The sequence below is a fragment of the Notamacropus eugenii genome, chromosome 3 (genome assembly GCF_028372415.1).
Source record: "Notamacropus eugenii isolate mMacEug1 chromosome 3, mMacEug1.pri_v2, whole genome shotgun sequence".
NCBI lineage: Eukaryota > Metazoa > Chordata > Mammalia > Diprotodontia > Macropodidae > Notamacropus > Notamacropus eugenii.
This window is the reverse complement of record NC_092874.1, coordinates 183,428,193-183,443,826: the sequence shown is the minus strand read 5'-3', so window position 1 is coordinate 183,443,826 and position 15,634 is coordinate 183,428,193. Positions and strand designations below refer to the sequence as shown.

General features: G+C 36.3%; 1 protein-coding gene across 3 annotated transcripts in view; it reads left to right on the top strand.

The window, feature by feature from the left end:
- Positions 1-15,634, top strand: part of ETNK1 (ethanolamine kinase 1) — a 75,974-nt gene that overhangs the window by 28,134 nt on the left and 32,206 nt on the right. For all 3 annotated transcript variants that reach the window (XM_072653502.1, XM_072653503.1, XM_072653500.1), the window contains exons 3-4: positions 12,628-12,768; positions 14,748-14,890. In XM_072653502.1, coding sequence (XP_072509603.1) covers positions 12,628-12,768; positions 14,748-14,890 — 284 coding nt within the window. The remainder of the gene's footprint in view (positions 1-12,627; positions 12,769-14,747; positions 14,891-15,634) is intronic.

Here is a 15,634-nt window from a genome sequence, read left to right as displayed (position 1 = left end):
TTTTACACATGGCAGCTCTTTAGAAACTTAAAGACAGCTGTTCTGTCCCTCTGGGTCTTTTTTTCTAGCGTAAAAATCCTTATCTAGCTGATCATCATTTGACAGGAACTGGAGGCCACCATTCTGGTTTTCCTCCTCAACACTCTTCAGCTAATTGACATCTTTCCTAAGCTGGAACCCAGAACTGAATGCAGTATTCTGATCATAGTCGACAGTTTTGTTGGCCTGGAAGCTGTGCCTGTCTAAGCAACCTGAGATCACATTAGCTTTTTTTGTTTGCTATAACACCCTCCTGGCTTATTGAACTTGGCTGTTCATTACTCCTTCCCAGGCCCCCCCCCAGTCTTTGTCATATAAAATGCCAACCATGCCTTACCCATCTGGTATTTTTCAAGTTTTTTTCAAACCTATGTAAGACTCTACACATTTGTTTCTGTTGAATTTTATCATCTTAGATTCAGCATGTCATGAATTAAAGGAAGTGAGTTACAGAATAAACAGAAATGTGGTTATTTACCTTAAATAGGGAATATCTAACTCTAGTGAGGCCAGGGCACAAGGAGAATATGAAGTGAAATTTGAAAACTCACCAGTGAGTCAGGCACACTGACCCTTTTGTATTTTGTATGTGTCTATACTGGGGAAGGTGGTGAGGGTTGGCACCTTGAGTAGTAACTCTGAGCCATAGAAAAGGAGCAGTATGGTATTCATGACAGCTTAAAGGCACTCAGGGAGGACCCTTAACAGCTGGCCCATGAATTAATAGGCCCTAGGTCAGGTTTGAGACCTCTCCCTTCCCAACCAACCTCCACGTTGAGAAACCTTTACTTGATCATATTTCCTCAAGCTATCATTCTGTATTTCTCCCTTTTACTGCCAAATATAAAGAAAAAACTCATTCCATCCCCTAACTAATCTCCTATTCATTTCTCAGACCGTTTGTTAGCATCTGCTCCAACTTCTCTCCACGGTTACCAATAATCGAATAATTGCCAAATCCTATGACCTTTTGTTTTCATCCTTTTTGATCTCTGCAGTGTTTTGACACTATACCACCACTCTTCATGGATAGTCTCTCTCCTCTGGGATTTCATGGATCTGCTCTTACTTGATTTTCTTTCTAACCATATTACTATTATTTGTTAATCCTTTTTGTTAGAGTATCATCTATGTTTCTCCTCTTTTATGTTGAAATACTGTGGTACTCTTATCTTTTTGGGCCTATTCTTTCTCTTTTCTTTCTTCCTTGGCAAGTGCATCATTTTTTATGGGTCCAATTATTATCTTTATGCAAATTACTCTTAGATCTACCTGAACAAGCCCCTCATCTCCTGAGCTTCAGTCCTACACCACCAGTTGCCTGCTGGACATCTCCACCTAGATGTTTGCATAAGCATCTCATTCGTTATATCCAAAGAAGACTCATTTGTATTTTTAAAATTTAGTTTTATTTTCAGCTCTGAATTCTCTCTTCCATTTCTCCCATCTACCTTTGAGGAAGCAATATATATTTATTTATATGTATATATTATTTTTTAATTAAATTATTTTGTTTTCAGTGTTCTGCAATCACTTCAATATATCTTAGATTTTTTTTTTCCCCTCCCTCCCTTTCTTTCCCCACTCCCTCTCTGAGGCGGCATACAATTTTATATAGGTTCGTGTTGCATAGAAGAATTAAAATGAATGGGAGAATTCATAAAGCAAAACAAAACATAATACAAAAGAAAATGGTCTGCTTCATTCTGCAGTCAAATTCCGTAGTTCTTTTTTGGGATATGGAAGGCATTTTGCCTCAAGAGTCCATTGGGAAGTTTTTAGGTCTTTGTGTTGCAATGAAGTACCAGGTACCAGAAAAATTCCTCACACGCTGTGGCTATTGCTGTGTACAAAGTTCTCCTGGTTCTGCTCCTTTCACTCAGCATCAGTTCATGTAAGTCTTTCCAGGCCTCTCTGTACTCTTCCTGTTCATCATTTCATATGTATATATTGTTAAGCAAAACAAATCCATGCATAAACTATGTTCCCCCCCTTTAAAAAAAAGCCTATTTTTGCATTCTGAGTCAACTATATTGGGAGGTGGGAAGCATAAATACGAGTCTTTCAAGTCCTGTCAAAAAGACTTTGCTAAGTTTTTCAAAATTGCCTAATACTACCAGTTATCTCTATCTCACAATCTCTCCCTGCCCGCTTTATCTCCTCATTCCACTATACTCAGGTTTATAAACTTGAAGTTATTGCCTCCTAACTCTCTCTTGCCCCACATACCCAGTCAGTTTCCAAGTTTTATTTGTTATACTTCGATATCTTTCATTATGTGTTCCCTTTTGCATACGACCACCACTCTTCTGTGGCTCATTATTACCTCTACCATTGCAATAGCTTTTTTTTTTATTTAACTTTTAACATTTATTTTCACAAAATTTGGGGTTACAAATTTTCTCCCCTTTTATCCCCTCCCCCCCCAAACCCAAGCATTCTAATTGCCCCTGTGACCAATCTGCTCTCTCTTCTATCCTCCCTCTTTGCCCTTGTCTCCGTCTTCTCTTTTGTCCTGTAGAGCCAGATAGCTTTCTTTACCCCTTAACCTGTATTTCTTATTTCCTAGTGGTAAGAACATTACAGTTGATCCTAACACTTTGAGTTCCAACTTCTTAGCTCCCTCCCTCTCCACCCCTTCCCTTTGGAAGACAAGCAATTCAATATAGGCCAAATCTGTGTAGTTTTGCAAATGATTTCCATACTAGTTGCGTTGTATAGGACTAGCTATATTTCCCTCCATCCTATCCTGTCCCCCATTACTTCTATTCTCTTATGATCCTTACCCTCCCCATGAGTGTCGACCTCAAATTGCATTCTCCTCCCCATGACCCCCCCTCTATCCTCCCCCCCACCCTGCTTGTGCCCTTGTCCCCCACTCTCCTGTATTGTGAGATAGGTTTTCCTATCAAAATGAGTGTGCATTTTATTCTTTCCTTTAGTGGAATGTGATGAGAGTAGACCTCATGTTTTTCTCTCACCTCCCCTCTTTATCCCTCCACTAATAAGTCTTTTGCTTGCCTCTTTTATGAGAGATAATTTGCCCCATTCAATTTCTCCCTTTCTCCTCCCAATATTTCTCTCTCACTGCTTGATTTCATTTTTTGTTTTTTTAAGATATGATCCCATCCTCTTCAATTCACTCTGTGCACTCTGTCTCTATGTATGTGTGCGTGTGTGCATGTGTGTGTGTGTACTCCCACCCAGTACCCAGATAGTGAAATGTTTCAAGAGTTACAAATATTGTCTTTCCATGTAGGAATGTAAACAGTTCAGCTTTAGTAAGTCCCTTATGACTTCTCTTTGCTGTTCACCTTTTCATGGTTCTCTTCATTCTTGTGTTTGAAAGTCAAATTTTCTTTTCAGCTCTGGTCTTTTCATCAAGAATGCTTGAAAATCCTCTATTTCATTGACCAATTTTTCCCCTGAAGTATTATACTCAGTTTTGCTGGGTAGGTGATTCTTGGTTTTAGTCCTAGTTCCTTTGACTTCTGGAATATCCTATTCCATTCCCTTCGATCCCTTAATGTAGAGGGTGCTAGATCTTGTGTTATCCTGATTGTATTTCCACAATACTTGAATTGTTTCTTTCTCTGCTTGCAATATTTTCTCCTTCACCTGGGAATTCTGGAATTTGGCCACAATGTTCCTAGGAGTTTCTCTTTTTGGATCTCTTTCAGGCGGTGTTCTGTGGATTCCTTGAATATTTATTTTGCCCTCTGGTTCTAGAATCTCAGGGCAGTTTTCCTTGATAATTTCATGAAAGATGATGTCTAGGCTCTTCTTTTGATCATGGTTTTCAGGTAGTCCCAGAATTTTTACATTGTCTCCCCTGAATCTGTTTTCCAGGTCAGTTGTTTTTCCAATAAGATATTTCACATTATCTTCCATTTTTCCAATCTTCTCGCTATGTTGTGATACCTGTCTTTCTCATAAAGTCCTTAGCGTCCGTCTGTGCCATTCTAGTTTTGAAAGAACTATTTTCTTCAGTGAGCTTTTGAATCTCCTTTTCCAGTTGGCTAATTCTGCTTTTGAAAGCATTCTTCTCCTCATTGGCTTTTTGAACCTCTTTTGCCAATTGAGTTAGGCTAGTTTTCAAGGTGTTAATTTCTTCAACATTTTTTTGGTTCTCCTTTAGCAGGGAGCTGATCTGCTTTTCATGCTTCTCTTTCATCCCTCTCATTTCTCTTCCCAGTTTTTCCTCCACCTCTCTAACTTGATTTTCAAAATTCTTTTTGAGCTCTTCCATGGTCTGAGCCCATTGGGTGGGCTGGGACACAGAAGCCTTGATTTCTGTGTCTTTGCCTGATGGTAAGCATTGTTCTTCCTCATCAGAAAGGAAGGGAGGAAATGTCTGTTCTCCATGAAAGTAGCCATCAATAGTTTTATTTCTTTTCCCTTTTCTGGGTGACAGGGGTCGGTGGGGGAGTCTCTTGACCCGCCAAAGAGACTCCCCCACCGCCCCCCCCGTCACCTGTGGGTGGAGGGGCTTGTGCGGCCGCTGGAGATCCCGTCCCTGAAGCCTGCTCGGATCTGTATCTCTCGGAGCTGCAGCCGCCGCAGGTCTGGGCTGGGCTCCTCGTCGATGGACCTTCTGCGAGAGGTTCGCAGGTCCCTCTGTGGGTGGAGGGACCACGTGGCCCCTGGAGATCCTGTCCCCGTAGCCCGTTCGGATCTTTTCCTCACGGTGTCGCAGCCGCGGCAGGGCTGCACTCAGCTCCCAGGCCCGGGGCCCAGTCCGCAGCGCGAAGGACCCCCTGCGAGAGGTTTGCAGGTCTCTCTGGAACAGAAATCTCCCTCGCTCCAATGTTCCGTGGCCTCTGGGTGCAGAATTCGCCGTGAGTTACTTCCCTGTAGCCGTTCTATGGGTTGTGGGTTCAGAGCTATGTGTATGTGCGTCTTTCTACTCCACCATCTTGGCTCCTGCAATAGCTTTCTAATTGATTTTCTTACCCTCTAGTCTCTTCTGCAATCTGTCCTGTATTCAGCTGCCAAATTGATATTCTTAAAAAACTATCAGACTACGCAAAAAGCTTCAGTAGCTCTTTGTTGCCTCCAAATACTCTTTTCAGACTAATGCCTATTTTCTTTTCTCTCTGCACAACTTTACAGCTTTTCATTTCTCTGCCTTTGAATAAGCTTCCTCAAAGTAAAGGCACTTCCCCCTTAACTCTGCTTCTTTGAATCTTTAGCTTTAGTGAAGGAACAATTCAAATGTTGCCTATAAAAGATCTTTTCTGCTTTCCATAGTTGTTAATTCCTCCCTCTCCATTTACTTATCCATGTACATATTGCTTCCCTGAGTAAAATGTAAGCTGCTTGGGGGCAGGGAGTTTTTTCAATTTTGTGTTTGTATCTGACCCACCTCACACAGTATTTGATATATAGATTAACTTGATAACACTTAAGAAAGCCTTTTTTTTTTTTTTAAACAGTTGTTTGCAAATAAATAATGTTATAGGATGAGTTATTGAAAAAGTTTCCTCCAGACAGCTACCTAATCTTAACCATGGTTGCAGATTATAACTTGCTTCAATCACTGAAGTAGATCTGAGATAATCTTAACCTTTCCTATGTCCTGTCTCTGTGATCTAATGGATCTTTTGGTATGGCATTTCTTATGTTTTTTTTTTTTTTTTTCAGTGATTAGACTTTTAGTTTTTCTCTCCCACACAAAAAGCAGGGGTGGGGATGGAGGCAGAGAAACAACCTTTGTAACGAATATGAATAGTCTAGCCAAACAAATTTCTATATTGGCCATGTCCAAAAGTGGTTTCATTTTGCATATTAGTGTCTTACCTCATTGTCTGGTGGTAGTTAGTATTCTTCATTGTGTATCCTCTGTAATTATAGTTGTTTTTGTGTTACCAGAGTTCCTTAAGTCTTTCAAAATTGTTGATTTTTGTAATATTGTTATAATAAAGATTTTTCTCCATGTTCTACTCATTTAACTTTGTATCAGTCATACACGTCTAACAGATTTCTGTAAAAACAACTTCTTATCGTTTCTTACAGCATAACAGTATTATGCAATACTCATGCCATATTTAATGGTTCCCCAAATTGATAGGCACTCCCTTAGGCAGCTGTCAGGAGGACCTGATTTCAAATCTCACCTCAGACACCTGATACTCACTAGCTGTGTGACCTTGGGCAAGTCACTTAACCCCAGTTGCCTCATCCTTGGTCATCTCCAGTCATCCTGATGAATATCTTATCTGGTCACTGGATTCAGATGGTTCTGGAGGAGAAGAGAGGCTGGTGACCTGCACAGCCCTCCCTCACTCAAAACAAAGTCAAGTGCCAGTCATGTCATTATTTCTCTGATGGCATGGTCTTCTTTGGCAACGAAGGACGAACACACAGGCACTACATTAGTTTGCAGTTTTTTGGCTCTACAAAGAGAGCTGTCTCAATATTTTTTGTACACAAAAGACTTATTCCTTTCTTAGATCTCTTTGGCATATAGGCCTAGTATTTCTACAGTGATCCCTAAAGAATATGCACTGGGAAATAGTTCCAAATTGCTTTCTAAAAAAGTTGGATTAATTCACAGTTCAACCAATAGTGTCAGTGTGTCTCTTTTCCCATGACCCTGGTTTTTTGTCTTTTTCCCTGGTTTTCATCTTTGCCAATCTGTTGAATTTGAGGTAGCACCTCAGGGTTATCTTAATTTGCACTTCTCTAATAATTAGTGATGTGGGACTTTTTTTTTCACATTAGCTTATAGCTAGCTTGGATCTCTTTCCTTGAGAACTACTTGTTCATATTGTTTGATCATTTATCTGTTGGGGAATGATTATTATAAATTTGAGTTAGTTCCTTATATATCTTAGAAATGAGATCTTTATTAGAGAAACTTGCTATAAAGATTTTTCCCCCAGAGTTGTTTTCTCTTCTTACCTTAATTCCACTGGATTTATTTGTTTAAAAATGTTGCTTAAATTTTATACAATTAAAATTATTCATTTATCTTTTATGATACTTTCCCTTGTTCAGTTATGAATTCTTTCCCTTTACACAGATTTTAAAATTAATTTTTTTACAATTTGTTCATGATGTGTCCTTTTGTGTCTAGGTCATTTTCACTTGGTACTTATCTTGGTGTATGGTATGAGGTGATAGTGTAAACATTTTTTTCTTCAAATTCTTGTCCAGTTTTATTAATAGTTTTGTCCAGTAGTGAGTCCTTATCCTAGTAACTGGGGTCTTTAGGTTTATTGAACTCTATGCTACTGTGTTTATTTGTGTGGTATGTGCCTGATCTCTTTCACTGATTGACCGCTCTATTTTTAATCGGTACCAAGTCATTTTAATGATTGCCACTTTGTAGTACAACTTAGGATCAGGTATTAATAGACCCCTTTCCTTTCCCTCTTTCCATTTTGTTTCCTCCCTTATTACCCTTGAGATTCTTGACCTTTTGTTCTTTCATGCGAAATTTATTTTTTTTTTCTAGCTCTATAAAATACTCCTTTGGTAGTTTCACTAATGTAAGTTAGTTTAGGTAGTATTGTCATTTGGGAAAAAAAATAAAAAAACACACAAATAAGAGATGGGAAGGAGGTGTGGCTTTAAAACCTTTGATGGTCTGCAGGTGCCATAAAAGAGTAAAGAGTGACATATGGATGCCAGAAACAACCAGTTTGATCCTAGACTACATTAAAGTGTGTATAATATTGTCCAGGAATATAGGGAGATAATAGTTTTACTGTACTCTTTCCTAGAAGAAACAAATCTAGAGTCTACAGGCTACTTGCTTAACATTTTAGAAATGACATTGATTTGATAGTATTGCACAGATGGGTAACTAGGATAGTGATAGGACTATTAAGCAGTTCAATGAAGTCTACTTTTCTAATATGTTCCAAAAGTTTAGGTTTTCTGTTTACCTTTTTTATTTTTGTATTTGTGGTCATGAGAGGTTTTAGGCTTTCAGATGCAGTAATATGATAATATGGCCATACTGTCTGAAAGATACAGAAATCGACTGGGTTCCAGTACTTACACATCAAGAAGAGAATCTTGAACTGATACGGAGTGAAGTATGCAGAACTGAGAGAACAGTTTATGCAAGGGCATCAACATTGACATAAAAGCTACTTAGAAAGACTAAGAGTTCTGACTAGCCATGTCTTCGGTGGATTTGTGATATGAAGCATTTTATTTCCTGACAGAAAGGTGATGGATTCAAGGTGTAGAAAGAGAGACATTTTTGAACATGGCCACTGAGTGTATTCATTTTGCTTAACTGTGCTTACTCTTGTTTTTCATTGGAGGATGGGGTTGAGGGTTTGAGAATAGTGATGGTTAAAAAAAAAAAAAAAGAACCCCAAAAGACAATTGTAAAACACTTTTTTTTAAATGCACAGAAGAGAGGTGAAGGAGTTTTGAAAATAAATTGTGGGATTTATTATATCCATTTATTTTTAAAGCTGGTGTATAAAATGGAGATTCATGGTTTTATGTATAAATTTGTTTTTGTGTTCTGTGCAAGTGGAAATGTTCAAGATCGTAGGAAAGAAAGTTGCACAGGGGACCATTTGATTGATTCTCTTTTTGTATTGTTTTGCATGGTAATTTAATGTTAGATATGACTTGGTTTTTAAGATACGCTTGTTGTCACCTCATTCATGCACATGTAAATGTTTTGAGCTGTTATAAAATTTGCTACATAAATGTTTGACTGACTTAAGCTATGATCTCTAAGAAGCAGTTATTTCAGAGAGGCTAGCCTAACTTGAACTAGTTCTTCGCTAAGCTATTTGAGGAGCAAGGATTCACTGTCTTTGTCCTTGGTATGCAGCACAGTGCATTGCACATAGTAAGGGCTAATAAAAAGCTTTCTGGTGTATTGATAGTGGCTTGTGACCTCAAACCAATCCCACTTACCAAAATACTTGTCAGTGCAGAAAGGATTACTGAGCTTTCAGTTAGCCTACTCATCCATAGCTGCAGGTCATTTGTGATCATAGTTAAGAATATGCTTACAAAATCAGAATATTTCAATTAATCATTTTTTAATTTCAGCTTTGATTGTACTAGACCTAATGCTTATGATTAATTTTGACAGTAAAATGAAAATTCTCAGAACAAATTAGTGTAGCAAAGTTACGGCATAATTTTATAAAACTGAGAAGATGGTTACAAAACTGATTTCCTGGCAACCTACCAAGGTTTTCTTTTAAAGCTTGAATGTCACTAGAAATTCAGGTCAAATTTTAAATTAAAAATAAGAGAAAACTTTTAAAATTAATTTCAGAGGTCCTTAATTTTTTTTCACAGTTTTTCTTTAGCTAAGTATTTATTTATAAGCAGCATTTTTGTCTAGGTACCAATTTGATAGTACACTAAAACCTTCATTGTTAAGACTCTTTGGGGGGAAGGCTAGCTTGCATTAGCAAAAAATCTAAATTATAGGATTTTAGGATTTAGATTTAGATCTGGAAGAGATTTTGTAGAAAATTTGTAGAGCATTTAATTCTTTAAAACCTTTTTTTTTTCTAGAGGAGAAAACTGAGAAGGAAGAGATTTTTAAACCCCATTTCAATAATTTTATTAATTTAATTCACAGCCAAAACTGACATCCACTCTTACAGTCTTTCTGCCAATGACCTTTTATCCTTTTGGCCTGCTAGCTGGACTTTGCAGCACCATACTATGTCCCCTCTCCATTCTCATACCTGTATACTTATTTCTCACTTTCCAGTAATGGTGGGCTCTTTCTGTGGGAACAGATACCCCATTAACTGAACCTTTAGGACTTCTAGTCATTTTCACCTACTCTGTAGTTTAACTCTCCCATGTGTGTACGTGTGTTGTCTTCTCCAATTAGAATATGAGTTCCTTAAGAGTAGTGACTGCCTTCCATTTATATCCACCATGCTTGGTGCATAGTAACCACAATTCATTCCTTAATTCATTCATTCATGCATGCTCCTATATATATACTTTAATGACTTATAGACGATTGCAACATCTTGCGAGATTTACTTTATTGAAGGACTATAGAACAAGGCTTGTGTTAGTGGGGGAGGAGAGAGGCATTTTTGTTCTTTTGTGTAAGCTAAATAAATACCTTTGCAATCTTATTATTTAGTTTCCTGACACATCCTTTTTTTCATGTGATGAAAATGTGTACTTCAACCTACCCTTATTGAAGTTATTACAAGTTATAAATTGGTAAAGCCTTATAAATTAGGATTTTGAAAGAAGGTATTTTTTCTTTTGGACAAGTAGCAATTAAGGACATGCAGGTGATGTACTTAAAGTAAATTGTGCTTGTTGTAAAAAAATCTCATTGTCTCTAGATAACCACTTGAAAATTTTCATAGCCATATCACAGGATTTTTGTTTTTGTTTTTGTTAATTTTTCTGCTTAATAATAGAGGGCCAGTTAGTAGTTCTTGAATTTTCTCTAGCCTTAGACAAGATTCTAATCTGATTTTGATTTTTATCTTTGCTTTACCAAGTTGATATGACTTAACAGAGCTGATTTTGAAATTTTTTTATTTCTCCCTAATTAAAAAATAAACTTATTTTTTACATTTCTTTTAAATTTTGAATTCCAAATTCCTTCCCTCCCACACTCAGTGAGAAAGCAAGCAATATATCAATTATACATGTGAAATAATAGAAAACTTTGCCATATTTCCATAAAAAGCAAAAAAAAAAATAGAGAAAATTATACTTCAGTTTGCACTCAGTTCATCAGCTCTCTTTCTGGAGGTAGATAGCATTTTTTTCATCGTGTGTTCTTTGGAATTGTCTTGGATCACTGTTATTGATCAGAGTAGCCAAGTCTAACAGCTGATTATCATTATAACATTGCTGTTACTGGGCACAGTGATTTCCCAGTTCTTCTCACTTCACTTTGCATCAGTTCATATAGATCTTGTCATGTTTTCTTGAACTTCTCCTACCCCTTCCCCTTACCATTTTTCACCTTCTTCCCTTTACTTGAGTTCATTTTCACATAGATATTACTAAATATCAGGGTTAATGTTGACTCAGTTTTTGGGGACTTATTCTTCGTGTAATTTCTCTAGTTTTTTATCCTTTGCAGTAGATGTTCATGATAGCCTGCTTACATTAATCACAAACACTGCAGGATGAGATGACAATTTTTCTCTTTATTAGTCTTTATTGGGTCCTTCTGTATTTGTGGCAATATGTAATATTATGATTTAAACATTTTTTATGTGTTGCTGAAAATTTGTGGTGTTCAAAACGCAAGATTCACTTAAAGTAGTTACTTTTGAAATGATGTAGAAGTGAAGGTTTAAAATTTGTTTGACCTCTGCCTTTTAGTCAGTGACTGAGCTCAAAAGGATCTTTTAAATTTCAAGTTGTACCTTTGAGAAACTTTTAAAAGTTATATTACAACCATAGAATCTTTGAGATCATCTACTTAATCCTCATTTGTATTACATTAATATATTATATATCACATCAGTTATGTCACATCATATTATATTGTATTGTATTATGTTAATCATAGAAAATTAAGACCCCAGCTCTTTCATGATTTGTTTATGATTATACTGTTGTTCATCCTTCATTTTCAGAGAGGATGATATCATAGGGTGATGTCTTGACTTGTACAAGTAATGTATTTAAGTGAGGTAGAGTCATATAAAGTCATCAGCCTCTGTCTTCCAGAGTCATCAGAGTCTAGTGGCAAGACAAAAGTCAGGATGCAGTGGATGACCTTGGCGTCTTTGATGTGTGATCAAGCTTTCAGCACTCCACAGCACCTGCTTTAGCCACCTTTGTAACTAGTGAACCAAATTGTTCTCATCTGCCCATTCTTCTAGGGAAAGCTTTCATGTGCTTGGGGTAGACATCTCCCTAACTCACTGACAGGTTTCAGACCTTTCAGTTAACGTGGGTTAGCCTGTCTGCTAAGACGGTTTTACCAGGGTGTAGCTGCTACACATACGCTACAGCTTCTGAGATCCAGAGGTTGGAATTAGGTGAAAGGTGAACCCCAGAGGTGGATGAGCAGGCCTGAAAAGGACTTAGCATGACCTCAGACGGGAGTTGCTAGCCCTTCCTGAACACTCCGTACACCCCTTAAAAATATGTAGAAAGTTAATAGCAGAGCTCAAACTTTGGTCTCCTGATTCTTACTCCAGTGTTCTTTCACTAATACCACGCTGCCTTCCTTACAACATCTAAATTAGACGTAGTTTAAAAAGGCTCATTTCTCCAGCACTGGACTTTGTCTTTGGAGTCAGGCCTGATCTATGATGTACTTGTCTGTAGGCTTCATATCAAGACACTGTTTTGGGATTGCTGTATGGATTTTCATGAATAAAAATTCCTATTTCCATAAATGCTTTAAAATTTAAAAATTTTAACTTGAGTTATGTCACTTATTTTTAACCAGCAGTATACCATAGCTACTATTAAGTAACTTATAGGGTTTTAGTTCATAGAACATGTGGGGGATGTGCAAATATTTAATAGTCTATTGAAAAAGCATAAAAACAATGGTAACAATGTTATTTTGGTAACTGATCTATAAAGAATTCAAGTTTATTAAGCTTCATATACTTACATGTATTTTGTTTTATTTATAAACAGGTTAATTGCCCGTCATCTTGCCAAAATTCATGCTATACATGCACACAATGGCTGGATCCCCAAATCTAATCTGTGGCTAAAGATGGGGAAATATTTCTCTCTTATTCCCACAGAATTTGCTGATGAAGATATTAATAAAAGGTAAAAACTGGTGTACTTTTAAGTTGTGGAAATTATTCCTTGATTTTTGTGCTGACTTCATGTCATGGTTTCAAAATTAAGTTATTTGGACTTCCTACAGAGGAAAAATTTTATAATCTTTATTTATTTCTTTATTTTTTAATTTATTTATTTAACTTTAAACATTCATTTTCACAAAATTTTGGGTTCCAAATTTTCTCCCCATTTGTCCCCTCCCCCCACCCCAAAACACCAAGCATTCTAATTGCCCCTATCACCAATCTGCCCTCTCTTCTAACATCTCTTCCTTCCCTTGTCCCCATCTTCTCTTTTGTCCTGCAGAGCCAGATAACTTTCTATACCCCATTACCTGTATTTCTTATTTCCTAGTAGCAAGAACAGTACTTGACATTTGTTCCTAAAACTTTGAGATCCAACTTCTCTTCATCCCTCCCTCCCCACCCATTCCCTTTGGGAAGGCAAGCAATTCAATATAGGCTATATCTGTGTAATTTTGCAAATGACTTCCGTGATAGTTGTGTTGTGTAAGACTAACTATATTTCCCTCCATCCTATCCTGCCCCCCATTGCTTCTATTCTCTCTTTTGATCCTGTCCCTCCCCAAGAGTGTTGATACACAGGAAATTTTTACAGGATTTTGCTTTTGCATTTAAGAAAAATCCTGACAATTAGGTGATATTGAAGAAACCCTGAATAATAAGAAAAGCCTGGTAGAGGGGTAGTGATGAATGTGTTCTTGAGATTCCCATTAGGAGGGAAATCTGAAACCCATATCTATTCTATTTGTTATTAAGATCTTTCTCCAACGTGTGCTGCGTTATCATTTGCTATGACTTAGGTGCCATGACTTAATATAGAAATACTATAATGTACTGAAAGTAAATGTGTCATGATCATGTAATAATAATGAAATACCAGTATTTTATGAGAATTAAGATTTTTAAGTATAGAGAGTTTTCCATATTGGTGTAGTTACTAGAATTGTACCTAGTCACTGTGATACATAACTATTTCTTTAGTTTTCAATTGACTTGATTTTTAGAATTAAAATACTCTTCTCAAAGACACATTTTCTATGTATTTTTTTATTTTTGTTGATAAAGTTTTAGAACATAGTTTATAGTATACGAATATTTTAATGACATAGACTCTGAGTAATAGTAACATTAAATCAGAAAAGTTTACGTTGAATTTAAATCTACAGGTGCATTTAGGGATTTATGCTTCAATGCTTCAGAGTACCCTTAATGGTTAATAGCAGCCAAGACAAGCAAGAAATAGATTTTCTCTTTATACAAAATGCAGTATAAAAAAAAAGCCAGGAGTTTTAAAATTCAGCAAAAATGAAATTGTTTCCCTCAGTGAAGGACACTAAGGTTCATGTTTTCTCTTATCATTTTATATATTTGCTTATTTTAGAATCATGATGAAGGCCTTTATGCTATTTTTCACATCTTTAGAAACATGTGTGTGTGAGGGAGAGAGAGAGAGATACACCTTTAAGGTCAATAACTTCAGAAATAAGCTATAGCATGGGATAATAATACCTGAATTAAGGATTTTCTTTCCTGGGTTTTTAATAGGCTTAAATATGGTATCATATAAAACACTTTACAACCCTCATATCACGTATAAACATAAGCTGCTTTTTATCCATCTTCAGTTTTGTATTATATCTGACAAAATGTAACATAAATCATAGAATCTAAAGCATTTTTTAGTTTCATAGATAATGTAGCATCATGATACTCCATCTCATCTACATAATTTTATAATTATGCTGTATTTTATACTGACTTCTATGTTTTTCTTGTCCTTTGTACTTAGTTTAGAAGTGACTAAGCTACTATATCCAGTAGAATTTTATGTGTGCTCGGACAGAAAGTGCTAATTCAATAATTTTATGTTGTTTAAAAAAATTTAAATTTTGAAAAAGGACAAAGAAGATATAATGTGAAATTATCTTTTAAACCTAAAAGGTTCCTAAAAGATGTGCCAAGTTCCCATGTTCTTCAGGAGGAGATGACATGGATGAAGGAGATACTTTCAAACCTGGGCTCGCCAGTTGTTCTTTGTCACAATGACCTGTTGTGTAAGAATATAATCTACAATGAGAAACAAGGTAGGTACCTGACATAGCAGTAAGTAAAACTACTTAGATTATAGTCTGACTCTACTACACAATTTTAATTGAAATGCATGGATATAAGATGCATGAAGTCTTATGTCATTGATAAATGAAAATAGCTGAGGTTAATTAGCGTAGTTCTATCTATATTTGTATATATGTTAACCAGGATTGAACTGGGTTAAGTAGTTTTCATCTTAGAGACTGTCAGATTTTTTAAATTTAAGAGATTCTTAAATTTTTAATATTGTAAATTTAGTTGTAAAACTTGTTGGATGCATGGTTTAGAAGCATCCATGGTTGTAAAGAGAATTTTTTTCTTAATATAATGTAGCCTGGTATTCATAGATTTATTTTTATCATTGGGAAGGACAGCAGACTTAGGAGCAAATGTTTCTGTAGGTTTCCTGTTTTCAGTTTTTTGTTCTGACTTGTCAGATAATTTGATGCCAGAGAACAGTCCTCAGTGGTGAAGTAATTTACTAATGCTTTTTGCACTTCATCATTTTATTCCCATCTTCTGAAGTATATAGGCATATTCTCATTAAAGACATTTGATAGTTTTCTTTTGAGGTATTTGTGAGGTAGACAATATAGTTCTTGGAGGTAGGATATTTTGGTTGTTTTGTATACCTTGTTATAGAAACCAGCTCCTAGCATATTTGTATTTTAAAAACTAGTTTGGAAGTTTCTATATAAAACTTACTTGTATTATGTAGTTTGGACCAAGTGGTTTGG